The 14451-nt window shown below is 35.7% G+C and overlaps 1 protein-coding gene across 1 annotated transcript; it reads right to left on the bottom strand.

The window, feature by feature from the left end:
* Nucleotides 1–6422: 6422 nt before the first annotated feature.
* Nucleotides 6423–12160, bottom strand: LOC145630599 (kinetochore protein NDC80 homolog). The gene is made up of 5 exons (XM_081682833.1): nt 11565–12160; nt 10383–10985; nt 9380–9641; nt 7262–7408; nt 6423–6789 (listed from the first exon to the last, which is right to left on the bottom strand). Exons 1-5 carry the CDS (start codon nt 12080–12082, stop codon nt 6571–6573), a joined length of 1749 nt encoding a protein of 582 aa, XP_081538959.1. The 5' UTR covers nt 12083–12160; the 3' UTR covers nt 6423–6570.
* Between the last annotated feature and the right edge of the window lie 2291 nt (nt 12161–14451).

The following is a 14451-nucleotide window of genomic DNA, read 5'->3' as shown; positions in this document are numbered from 1 at the left end:
TTAAAGGGTGATTCCTTATGTTTAAGTGTCAATTTAGATATTTAACCTATTAAAATTGATACAGGTCATCATGGGTGATTCCTTGACTAAAGTGTCAATTCTATATGTATAAAATGATTTTAGGGTTTTTAAGACGTTTTACGTTCAATTGTATCAATATCGATAAGTAAAGGGGTATTGGGTGATTCCGTCAACTCGTTTATCGAATTAATATTGTTTATAAACTATTCTTTATTTTATATTTATAAAACTCATTACAATGTCCTTTAATTATTTAGGTCATTATAAATGAATAATATTATTGGTTCGCATTTCGTCTTTTATGTCGCTCTTTGGTACATATGACCTATATATAAATATTTTTTGTATTGTGATTTAAATTGTTATTTTCATTATCATTATTGAGATATCAATAATATAATCTATATTGTTGTTTTTGAACGCGTTTTAAAATGCCTTCCGTTACTTTCCTTTCCTGGTCTAATTTTGGGTCAACTAGCATTTCTATATTGGTCGGGTTTTTGCTCAAAACTTCCATGACTAAATATATTAGGATAGGCTTGTTTATTAGCTTTCCTAATTCCATTCTTAAGCCTACATTAATCATTCAATCAAGCCCATAAGTGTAGCTTAAGTTAGGGTTATTTGAAGCTCATTTGAAGCCCAATTTCTCTCCCTTTTCACGGCACCCACAAGGCTTGATTACTGCTCAAATTCAATTCAAAGTAACCCCCATATTTACCCTCATTAAGCCTAATTAAACCCAGCAATTTACTGCCCAAAACCCTTTCACTTCCTCTTCTCATTTCACGTACAAAGAAGTCAGTTTTCTCCACCCAAAAGATGCAGCAACTCGCTTCTCTTCTCCCCCATCTTTTTCGTGGTATTCAAGGTGGGAATCAAAGGGAAATCAAAGACTAACCTGCTGCCATAATCTCTGCAAAAATCGTGCTCCATTTCCCCTACAAAAACGACATGGAAACGAAGCAAGACACAAGGCCACTTGGGAGGGTGTTGTTCGTATTGGTTGCTGTTGTTTGTGCTTGGTAGTGCTGTCCTTTTCTTCTTGTTTTGGTGGCTTATACATCAAGGTAACTAGCCTTTCTTCCCTTAGGTTAGAAATGCTAGGGTTTAGGGTTGAATTGATAGGTAGAAATCATGTTAGGGTTAGATTGATTTGTTGATTTTCGTTCTTGATATGTATGTCAGAATCTCGTGTACAAATAAGGGATTTTGGGTGTTTGAATCATGTTTTTTCCATGCTTGAATTATCTTACAATCAATCCCTAATAGGTGTATGATATTAGGTTATGATTATATTAGGTTTTGTGATGATTTTTGGGTACTTAAAATCTGATTATGTAATTATATTATGCGCGTATAAGACTGTAGTTTCTGCAGTGGTTATTGGTTGTGAATGAGCCATGAATTCAATAATTTTATTTTATATTATTGTAGATGATTGTTTTACGATCAATTTGATATATTATGGGCAAAATTCGGAGGTGTTTAAGGCCTCCAAATGATTGATTTTGTGAGACAAGTTGTGCTGCCAACGTGAATGAGGACGTGATGTTAGATAGAGTTTATGAGCATGTAAATATCTTATATTTGTGACCAATTGAATATATCTTCTAAGTTATCATGGTAGGATTATTTAGGAGTTTATACCATAGCGAAATTCCATGTTTATATGCAAAATTCTATCTTCTTATGAGCATGTATATTCTAAACTCGTGGATTGCTGACAGCATGTTTAATATATCTTCTTAGGTCTTAAATTAATTATCTTGATTGATTTTATTGCCTAATTTGAATTAGCATCATGTTAGGATATTCCCTAAATTGATATAACATGATTTTATATAATTTAAGATAGTTTAAAGTGCCTAAATTAGTGCAACATAGCTGCTGCCCCTAACCTGCTAGGTGTGTGAAAGATGGTGATATTCAATAGTGTATTCCTTGATTTCTATGAGAAAATGCATGTTTAACATGGCCTATTATGTTTTGAGAGTGTGTGCTAAAATGGGCTAAACTTAGTTTCATGTTTAAGGTTGGTTTTTGGGAGATTTGGTGTGATTGGTGCTGCTGCATATTAGTGTAGGGGCTGCTGTAAACATGATTTTATTTTGGCATGTTCTCTCTTGAATTTTAAGTCCAGAATGGTTTTATATGATGCCTAATGAGTGTATGTATATGCCCTAATTTTTATTTCGTATTTGAAGCATGTTTGGTTGGGTTTTTATGATGATTATTAGACTTGTATGTTGCTGTCCCGTTTTGGTTGTTCTATGAAATGATGGTTTGGATATTTGGTTTAATTAAATGATTTTATGTAATTTTTTTTATTGTAAGTATTTCAATTTATTTGAAATTATATTTTTAAATAGGTGATGACTGAATTTTTGGGTATTATAAACCCCTAAAGTGAAATATTTCTATGTGTGTTTGAATATGTGTGGGTTGTAATTGTATTGTCGACGTCGTAATGCTTTAGTGAAGGATAACACTGTCTTTAGCATCACTTCGCCAAGAGTTGTGATTGCACTTAATTGTTGAATTTCAATAATTAAATATATTCCCAAACTCAGACGATACTTTTTGTGTTTTATTAAGTTGAAGTGTGTTTTGAAAGGGAGTTTCAATTGAATTTAAGAAATATGGTTTTCTTATGCAGTTTGAATTGTGTGTAAGACCATTTTTGGCTTCTCTGCAGATTTCTGAGTGAAATATATCGTATTATCTATTTTAAGTGATTTATGAATTGTGTGTGGGGCCATAGTCGGGTGTGAGGTCGAGTCGCTTCCCGATGGTTAATGAACATGCTAACTACCTAGATTGCGAGTCTTAGGTAGCTCAACCTGGGTTAATTGTTGTCGTCCGGGGGTGTGTAAGACCTTATAGGCATCTACCCATAACCGAGAGTTGGCCAATCTTAGACACGGTCTCTGCGAGATGACCGGGGGTTCGTCCTGACAAACCTTAGGAAGTGGATTGCGAGGCCACTAGCGTTCCCTCCATGCCAGTTCTACTGTTTTGAAGGTTTTGGGTTTGAAATATTTATATTATTAAATTATTACTTATTTGAAGTCTATATATTAATATGATTGAAATTGAGTGATTTAATATCGATAAATCTGTTTTAAGTTTATTTTGAAATATTTAATTCTTTGTATGGTTTAATGGTTTTAAGTGATTTCATTTGAGTTTTCAAGTTGATTGAGGTTATGGTTTCTTTCTGTTAATTTAAGTCTAGGATCTTCTATTTCTGATTTGAGGGAGAACTGCTAGTTGCTCCCCACTTATTGTGGAACGTTGTTATAAATTGCAGGTTTCATTTGTTTATTTGATATCTGTGACGATGGGATGGGGATTGAGAGTTTAGAACCTAACTTTTAGGCTTGTATGCCTTTGTTGTTAGTTTACTGTTTAATTACTTTGAATTTAGTCCAGTTTGGACGATAAGGGTTGTTCTGCCCTTGGCTTTTTGAATGTAATTGATTTGTCCATGTTAAAGTTTGTTGGCTATTTTCTTTTGTTCACATAGTTTGCGCTTAGCTTAAACAACTTAATTTGGTTGTGTGAATAAGTTAAATTTGTCCTTTGGACATAGGTTAAGCTTGACTTTGCCAATCGAAGTTAAGTGGCCTCCCGTTCAAGCGTAATTCCGCTAACGCTTCCAGTTCCAAAAGAACGGGGTGTTACAATGGGAATGAAGGTAGTTGATTTAATTTTTCGTCAAATAAAAAAAAATTATTTTTAAAATTGAAAAAAAAAAAAACAAGAAAGGGACAAGTGTCCTTCCAACTTCCTGTTTTAAAATATTAGTATTGATTAGAATGTATCCGTGCTACTACACGGGATAAATGTGTGTTTAGGGAAAAAATAGTATAAGTGGAAGTTTTTTTTTTTTTTTAGGGTAAAGGAAGTTATGGATAAGTGTTAATTTGGAGTTGTAGCATGCAATTATTAGGAAGTTATTTTTATTAAAAATACATTAAAAAATAAAAATAAAAAAATAATAAAAAAGAAGAAGAAGTGCATGAGAGTTGGAGTTTTGGAGGGATGTTGCGAAAACGACTCTTAATTATGTATAAGAGAGCAGAAACTTATTTAAGCAAATTATTTAATCATCTTAATTATTCAATTTAATCACTTTGTCCTGTTGTCTACCTACTGGAGATTGAAGGAAGAGTTCGAGGTCGACGTGGGTGAAGCAATTGCTGCAAGACACGCCCTCTCAACAACCTTAAAAGCTGGTTTCCGAAGTGTCATTCTGAAAACCGACAATCTGAAGTTGTATCAACACCTGAAGCACAAAAAGAGCCAGAATTCCAGCTTTGGTTTAATAGTCAGGGATATCCTCCACTTAGCAGATTCTTGTAGTAGCTTTTTGGTTTCTAACGTGGGTAGAAAAGAAAATGGCCAAATGCGGTAGCTCATAGGCTTGCTCAAAGTAGTGTAATGTTTGATGTGATGCGTGTTTGGATGGAAGAGGTGTCGGATTGTGCATTCGATACTGTAATCTTTGATGTTTTGAGCTTGTGTTAATATATTTCCCCGTTTTCTCGTCAAAAAAAAAAAAAAAAAAAAAATTAATCACTTAATTAGTTATCATTATCATTTTACAATAGAAGCAATTAATGATATAATTTTACAATCTAGCTAATTAGAAGCCCAATTGTTTATAACCATTTCAATTATTCATTTTAAAGTGATACATGATTATGTGGCAATATTTGATGATGTGGCTAAATAAGAGAAAGAAAGTTACACATGGTATTTGGATACTCATTGCCTTTATTTTGGTGCGAGTACTCATTGCCTTTTGAGTCTTAATTATAAACTAGTTATTGGCTCGGGCGATGTCCCGGGTCATTATAAATTATTTTAATCGAAGTTTGCTTGTCGCTGAGAGCTTAAGTGACATTTTTTTTTAAAGATGATACCTTAAATAGTTTGTTGTTTGTATGAACTGGTTTGAGTATAAAAATAAGGTTAATTTTTTAATTACCACCCAAAAATGTTACCATTTTCGAACTAACCACCCGTTTAATTTTTTATTTTAAATTACCACCCTTTAAATTAAATAAATGCTCATATAACCACCCATTTCAAAAATCCGGTGGATTTTCCGTCTGTAGGCCTTACCTAACACTTATTTTGATCCTTTTGACTGATTTTTCCCCGATTTTTCTCTTTAAAAACGCTCTCTAAACTTTAATTCACATTTCCTTCACCAAATTCTACCAAATTTCAAAGAGAAAAAGGTGAATTGAAGTTAGGAGAGCGTTTTTAAAGAGAAAAATTGGGGAAAAAATCATTCAAAAGATCAAAATAAGCTTTAGGTCGGGCCCACAGACGGAAAATCCATCGGATTTTTGAAATGGGTGGTAATCTGAGCATTTATTTAATTTAAGGGGTGGTAATTTAAAATAAAAAGTTAAACGGGTGGTTAGTTTGAAAACGGTTACATTTTTGGGTGATAATTTAAAAAATTTCCTAAAATTAATTTTTTTTTCATTAAAATAAAATCTTTATAAATTTGATGTCAAAATATATACTATTCCATAATGCACAAAATCCTTTTACTCTATAATTACAGTTTCGATGGGATTCGGTGCATTAGTGCTGGTATGATTGGACCACTATAATTACAGTTTTATGAATTAATGCACAAAATAAAAATGGAGTAATGTTTAATATCTTACAAACTTTATTATTGAGTAATTATTAAGGATCGGAGTTACATTCCAAGGGAAATTTAGATAGGGTGTTATGCATATGAAGAGGTTATCAATTAAACATTAATACATGGAGTTTAATGTATGAAGTTTTTCAATTATTAATGTTTTGATATGATTTGGCGACACATTATATGCGAAATGGCAAAATTAGTGACACATGGCAAAGTAGCATGTCTTGCCATGAGTTTTAATAATATACTAGTTTTTGGGCCCGGGCGATGCCCCGGATTATTACATGAAACTGATCAATATTATATGTTGTAATTTATGATTCAATTTTCTTGTAATGAAATTTGTTGTTTATATTGTGATTTGTTACATATTTTGTATTCTAAAGATCATATAAAAAATCACATAGCTTGGTGGTAAGACACTTAATTCTAGAGTCAGAGGGTTGTGAGTTCAAATCTTGTGGTGTTATAAGTAGTTGCATGGGTGACGTGACGTAGTGAGGAGAGTTTACGTGACACGTGAACATTGTTAGAAACGCCTTTTAATATATTATTATAGATATATTGATATAAGTAGTTGCATGGGTAACGTGATATAGTGAGGAGAGTTTACCTGTTTACGTGACACGTAAACATTATTAAAAACGCCTTTTAATATATTAGTATAGATATATTGATATTGATATATTGATAAGAAGATAGGAATTAAACACTCCATCAATATCCCAAGAGCACGTTTGATTGACAGTTTGACAACATAAGTTTATACAAACTAAAAGCGTGATTTACAGAACATCTACTACTAATTAATTTACATAATCTCTCTAGTGACACCATAAATCAACACAAGTACTTTGCAGTTTGGTAGCTCAAACGGCAGTATTAAAGCCAGGGAGCCAAGTGTTCTTATAGACATTAGAAATAAACTCGGCAGTTTCAGAGAGACCCCTTTTCATGTCTGAAATTTTCTTTTCGGTGTACTCCTTGCACCTGGAAACTGAATCAATCAAAGCAAATAGCTCATATGCACAAAGTTGTATTTCTTTCTCGCTTTGTCTTGTTTCCTCCTGGAGCTTCAACTCAGCAGCCTTCACAGACATATAACACAGATATTATGCCAGTATTTCATATGAATAAATTACATCAATAGTAGGTTTTGGATGATAACTTATGTTATTCACACTTCATTTTCACCTCATATAAACAGTTTCTACTTTGACATGGGTAAGGACAATTTGATACTCCAATTTGTACCAAAATTATGGATAATCTTTGTATCCTAACCAAATCCAACACTTGGATTCTCACTACTTTGACATGGATATGAACGACACTCCATTTTAAAACAAAAGTGGACATCCTTCATAAAATAGCCAATTGCGACACTTGGACATGTGTGGGATGTACCCACAATTGACACTAGTATCCAAGTTTGAGTAAGGACCTTTCACCTTACCACTATATATACAGTAAACATCTGATAGCCTCTTTTAGCATACATCTCACAGCAATATCACCAATATTAATCAATTACTTCAAAATATTTGTAAGAACTCATACCTTCAAGGTGTCATTTGCTTCTTGCTCCATGATTTCAAGGTTATGCTCCTCTGCCTCAATTTTTTCTTTAATCCTTTGAGCTTCACTTGAACACCAGGATGTGTATTCCTCGATTTGATTCCTCATTACTTCAAACTCTCGTTCCCTCTATAATGTTAATTTTATTTTTCAGTAGATCAGCCTCACAATATTAATTATAAAGAGAAAAAGGAAATGAAAATCATAAGAGTTAAAACAGGAAATGTGACACGGAATTTTATATCTGATATGCATGAATATATCTTCAGCCTCTTAATGAATGTGAATGTCACAGTAAATTGAAAACCTGATAAGCTACTACTCCTTTTTCCCCATCACTTTTATATCATTCAATAGCACAAATAGTAAGGAGCCAATCATAACAAAAGGTGAGCCAATTATATCCCGAACAGAAGTGAGTTGATGCATGAGGAAGATAACTTATGAACTGATCAAACAGCATCGGTGATAGGGTAGGTAAGTTTTTAAATATATTACAAGAAAACCCACAATTTGCATAAACTTGATCTCAAATATGAAATTTAATGTCATGATTTTGTATAAGAATTGAAGGTACTCTCATGCATATTTAGAAAGAAATGAATACATGTTGGCCACGGTTAGCAAACATCTGGAGAAATCCCACTTTTGGATAGCAAATCCAATAAATGAGAGAAATGAAAGTTTGAAATTTACAATATAGAATTTAAGAAAGTTTATCAAGTTCTCTTTTTGCTTTTTTTTTTTTTTTTTTTCTTGACAAAAATATCAAGTTTTCATGTAATGAAAGGTAGTTAAAACCAATCTTTCCAAATTAAAAACTTGGGAATCCTTCTGTAGTCAGTATTTTTGACTAGTTTAACAGTTGACATACAGCTGGAAATTTCTGTGAGAATTTGCAGTTAAGGCATGCACAAAATCTTCATTCCTTTCAGTAACATAGAAGAGTTTGAGCATTTCATCACTGAGTTGTCTGTACATGGCATGATGGCACATCTTCATTTTCTAAGTCAGCGCTTAGTGTTCTCAATTCCTTTCTCACCTACATTAATTGATGTGTATACCTAATATTCTACCTTTTCATGCCTTTTGTCAAATACTTCGTATTTATTAAGAGTGCAGTGTTCCACTAGGGACTTGAGGAGAATGGGTCATCAAGAGGTTGGGAGGATGGAAATAAGGTTGCAAATGATCCCAAATATAATTCAGATTGTATGCTTAGCTTCAATAATCAAAATTGTATGCAATAATCCTATCCCAAGGACATCAGAATAGGATGTGAATCTGATCAAATCCCAGCATAATCTCCAAACAGAAAAAAGGAGTTTAAAATAGCCACTATATACCCTTAAAAGAGAATTTACTAAGAGGAGGTATACCAGATCTTTCTAATTTTTACTAAAAGCATTTCTCAAACTTTCTTAAGCAAGACACAGTAACTTAAAACCAGAACACATCAACACAGGGATGCAATGTGAAACCGTAAAAAGTAGCATTATCCTTGGTTCTTTTCTATCTCTCACTTTCATGTATTCATCTCTGAAAATCCAAGCCTTCATAATTGTAGCTTCTTGGGGCAGCCATCTAGTTATCATCATTTATCAGTTAGATTTAGGACCTTTTTAATTGTTTTCATAATAAAAGTCATCTCTTAAATCCGTAAATTTTGTTTTCTCTCATCTGTTAATGAATTATTTAGTATCTCAATGTTGGAGGGTTTTGGTAGCACTCTCTGTTTATCACCTACATATTTTGGCACGATTTTTTTGTTGGTCGTTGTGCTAGCTAACATTCTTCCATTCTTCAGAACCAAGAAAAACAAATCAGTCTACATCTCAAAAAACTTGAGGGAGATTGTTTGACACGTAGAGGAAGGTCGTACCGAGAGAATAGTAAAAAAAACAAGCAGAAGTGTCCAAAACTAGCTATCTAGGAAATTAGTTTATTTTAGCATGTGGGAGTGTCTAAAACTAGCTATCCAGGAAATTAGATAATGTCATTATTCTTCATTTCGAAGTAAGACCAACCTTTAAAATCTCTCTTTGGACATAGAATTTTCAATTTCCAGGAGCTCTTTTAAAATAAAGCATGATAACTTACTTGATCAATGTGCAACTGAAGTGCTGCAAGACGATTTCTCTTTGCTTCAATCCTGTTGCTCAATTCTTTAGATTGTTGTTGAAGGGCGATAAACTCCTCCAACTTGGCTGTAGTACTTTTCTTAATCTCATCAGCACACGCTCTGATTGCAGGCTTAAGTGTAGATTTGTAGTTTATGCCCAACACTTCAGCAGGAGTAGACCCATTAGCATTCAACACATACTGAAAATCACCTCCGTGCTTAGTGATTGCAGGCTTAAGTCTGCAGTGCAATGATCAAAACTCACTTAATTAGAGACAAGTTATATCATCAAAAATTCAATTCCAATTACACAAACCGATTTCCATAATAAAAAAGAAAGCATCTCTTGAAGGAATTAACTTCAGAGAAAGGATCAATAAATAACTAGACACACCAATCCTGGAACCATTGACTTCCTGAACATAAAAGACTAAATTTTCTAATCTGGTTATACCCAAATGATCACCAATTCACCATAAACACAATTTTCATAAGATACAGAAGGAAACTATAAATTTCTCTCTTAACTCATGAGAATCCCAGGCTTCATGGACTCAAATCATCAAAGTAAACACTAGCCAGAAATACCAGGAAAAATACTTTGCAAAATCAAAGACCACTCTGTTTAAAAAATATAGCAGGTTTTTAAGAGCTAACTGCATTGAAGTGACAGCAACCAAATGATTCCACAGATGGAAAAGCATGTAGATCTGATGATTTCAAAAATCTGGATGCATCTAAGTTCTGAAATTACTAAAATCAGTTCCTTCACACCAAGTTTGAACACCCAAATCTAAAAGTGCTGATCGTACTCATGCAAGTCATGCATCTAAGCTCTTCCAAAACCTGAAAGTAACCAGCAAGCCAACCCAATACCAATTTTTATATATATATATATATATATATATATATATATATATATATATATATATATATATATATATATATATATATATATATATATATAACGGAAAAACATACCTTCTTAGAGTCTGGTTGCACTCAACAGAAAGGGCCTCAAGTTCTTTGTGCTTCTGCGCAATAGCTACATGAATATCCCAAGACTTCTCCTCCCAAGAGCTTCTGCTGGCCTCAGCCTCACTAATCTCCCTCTCCACAGCCTGCAACTCCCTTTTCATCCTCTCAGCATCCCTCAAGTTAAACTTTTGAGCATCAACCCTTTTCTGAAGCTCTTCATTTTCCTCCCGTGTCCTCTTGATCTCCTCCTCTTTAGCAGCCAACTCCATTTCCTTCTCCTCCAACGCCTTCTGGGTGATGGAATTTCCATCCCGAACTTGAGCAATAAACTCCTCAAACTTCCTCAAGTCACCTTTAAGATCCTTGCTTTGATTCTCATACATCTCCCTCTCAGAAGGTTTGGATTTCAATCCTTCCAGCTCTGACTCTAACTTCTGTACTTCGTCATCCAACGACTTCAAATTACTCGCCAACAACTCCTTCTCCCTCTCCATCTTCTCTGAAAACTCTTTATCCAATACCTCAACAGCCTCATCATCACCCCTCATATACGGTAAATAACTATTCACATAATAAGCCATGAGAGCATCCTTCATAAATGAAAACCTGTTGCAATTATACAACAAGTCACGATATGATCATCTTTGAAAAATCATACTAAATGCAACTTGTTTTGAAATGGAAAAGAACTACAATTCCTTCATAAATGCAAGAAAAGTAATACACCCTACATCCAGAATTAATCATGAGAATGCTAGTTTCATATACATTATCAATGTGACTGTTAATTCCAAACAGAGCAAAAAATAACAACCCAAACAAAATAACATTACAAATTATGAAAATAAATTGCAAACCCAATTGATCACCTCCTGAAACAACACCAAATCGTACCACAACCCTGATCATATTTAAAGTATACTACTCGACAACTTAAAAACTAGTCTAATTGGACTAAATGCAACAAGTTATCTATCCTTTCAACAGTGAAGAAGTTCAATTTCTACAATTATTCACAAAACTAAAGCTTCAGTCCCTCTATCAGGAGTTGATTATCACATGGGTTGTTTGTAGTTCTAGATACACAATCGACATGACTATTAATTCCGGACAGAGAGAGTAATAACATTCCGAACAATAACACTACTATAAACCAAAATTATTAATCAATTTAGCGAAATAAACCTGCCAGTATTCTCATCGGAAGCAAGATGATCAGTATAATCAGCAAGCTGAACAAGCCAATGAATAACAGCAAGCATCTGAGGAAAAGCGTGAGGAGCAGCAGGGGCACGAAGCGCAGATTTGTTGATCTTATGAGGGCAATTCAGACATTTCAGGATCAGAAAAAGCTCATCCTCAAGAATCCTCTTAGTAGCGCCGGGATTGCAGGGGAAATCGAGGCGAGAGAGGAGAAAACGCAGCACTTCAGTGACGTCTTTGGCGGAAGGAAGAGGTTTGAAGGAGAGGGAAAGTGAGACGCCATGAGAAGCGAGGTAGGCGTTGATGGATCGCACCATTGATTGTTTGTCGGTGGGGTGTCTGCTGGTTGCGGCGATGCCGAAGGAGGAAGATGAAGGGCGGCTGCTGCAGAGGCTGGCGTCGGAATCGCGGCCTCCGCCGCCGAATTGAGGGGTTGCTGGTGGCCGGAGGGGTTCACGGTCTGAAAACGGTAGCCGTGTTGCGGCGCCTCTTGGCTTCATTTTCCGGTGGGGTGTGTGGGGAGGGAAATTAGGGCTTAGTGGTGGGGGGAGTTGATGGGATGAGATGAAATGAATTTTGAAGTTTTGAGTTTATAAAGTTGCAACGGTGTGTTATGGAGGGGTTGAAATGATAGGGCCATAGGGGAGGGTAGGAGGGAATTTACCAATTTGAATTATACAATTTCATAGGTAGGGTCTATTCCGATTCACTGAAGTGAACTGAGAATAGACCTGTCATACTTTTTTTTTTTTTCTTGTAACAAGCAATTAGTAATGGAATCTAATAGGGGTTGTTAAATATCTCCCTCCTAATTTATCAAAATCGCCATCATTTGAAGTAAAATGTCAATCCTGTCCTTGCTAAACCTTAACCCATTTTTCCTCCTTTTTTTTTTCTCTTACCTCAATCACCCCAACTGTTTTAGGTGATTTTGTGATTTCCCCTGGGACACTGGTCAGGTTCTTCTGATAAACGGCCCGAACACCTGCAAAACACGAATATTCCGTTGCCGGAATTTTCTCCTCCGACGGTTAAGTTTATAACCGGTTGACGAAAAAGCTAGAGAGAGAAAGTATAGAGAAGTTGGAGTTGTTTTTAATGCTCTATTGAATGTTATGTCATAATCCACCCCTCCCATCATAAATGATTGAGATATTTATAAGGGTAAGGATTTGTGCCTTTTAGGTTTATTACCCTAGAATGACGTTTTCTGATTGGCGGCGCAATCGGGCATGGACACGTGTCATTGGGGGGCGCCGTTTTGCGGCTTTCTTGGGATTTGGGCCTCTTGATGTAAGGAGGCCCATTTTCTCTCTTTTTCAGGTGCTCTTTATAGGGTTTGCATACGTGTTATCTTCCTATAGTGACATGTGTTGCCCTTTGATTAGACCACTGCACGTGTCACCATGAGATTGGTCCACGTTTTGGGGTAATTTTTACCCCAGACATTTGCCCCTCAGAGGGGGTGGCTCGTACTCTATGGGGCACCTCCTCTGTTTTTCTACTCGTTTGGACATGTCCGAGTATTTGTAGAAGTTTGAGCATTGTTTTGATATGCGGACAGTACCACCCGTCTTATCTGGGGATTTCTCCCTTGGGCCGAACGCTTGGTCCATTTCGTCTGTAATTCCTTTATTTAGACACTTCTAGGTCTTGAGGTTAGTCGGACGCAACAGGCCGACTAACTTTTTAGGGAGGAAACCTGTTGTCCGGGTTATCGGAACAACGATTTGGATTTTGCTGACCTAGCCGTCTATTTTGACGTGTCGTCAGCCCGTTCGCCTTCCCTTCTGTTTAAAGTGACGGAATTGGTTTTTAACCATTTGAATTCTAGGTTAACTTTTTCAAAAGTAACCGTTCAAATTCTTAGGTGGGAAAGACGGATTTACCATTTTGCCCCCATAAATTTTGCCTATAGATATAGGATGTTTGACTTCATTTTGTTACTTTGGAACTTTGAGAATTCGAGAGAGAGGTCAGAGCTTTTTAGAGAGAGAAAGTGTTTCTTCCCTAAATTTTTAAGAGCTCCGCTTTACATTTGAGTTTTCCTAACAGAGCTTTTGAGTTTTCCAGTCAATCTTCGAGGCTTTCCCAAGTTTTCTACACGGACAAAGTTAACCTCCTGTCCCCTTTTCTTCATCTTTTACTTTACTTTGTATTTCATTTCTATTTTTAAATCTTTCTCAAGACTCGGCTTTGTCAATTTCTCCTCATGAGGCCGGCCGTTCGCCTGGGACTGAGGAGTCTAGAGTGAACGGGGGAGAGTTGTCTTCCTCGTGGAATGGGTCCAATTCTAGTGTTTTCCAACTCACATCCACCTATTCTTCTCCGTCCCTACAGTCACAAATGGCTCGGACCATGCAGACGTACGACAAGTACGCCGCTAGAAATCTAGGCGGCAGTTTGGTAAACCCAAGGGTTCCTATGATCTGAGTAACACAGACGGGGAGACTGCTACCACCACAAACACCAACACAAACACCGTCACATTCAGTGGCAGCGAATGCTCGACAATTGATAACTTGTTATTCGATATGATTTTAGGGTGATTTTGAACCTTGTTTACTTGATAAATTGGTGTTTTGGTTCACTTTTACTCTATTATTATGCAATTTTTGTGTATTATATTCTTCACATGTTGTTAGTGTTTTTGTTGAGTTTTTAGGTCCAAAGACGACCACTTGAAGCATATGAATGATAAACTGAGGTTAGAAGCAAAGGTAAAGGGGAAAAAGTCGAAGAAAATGTGAAGAAAAAGGCCTAAGAGACCCTCCACGGCCGTGACATGCCTTGCACGTCCGTGCAGGCGTGTTCCACCAAGATCAGAAGCGTCTTCCTAAGTGTTTTAGAGCATGCACGACCCTGCAGA

This window comes from Chenopodium album, chromosome 5 (assembly GCF_948465745.1).
Source record: "Chenopodium album chromosome 5, dcCheAlbu1.1, whole genome shotgun sequence".
NCBI lineage: Eukaryota > Viridiplantae > Streptophyta > Magnoliopsida > Caryophyllales > Amaranthaceae > Chenopodium > Chenopodium album.
The sequence above is the reverse complement of the archived record's forward strand: the minus strand, read 5'-3'. Positions and strand labels throughout refer to the sequence as shown.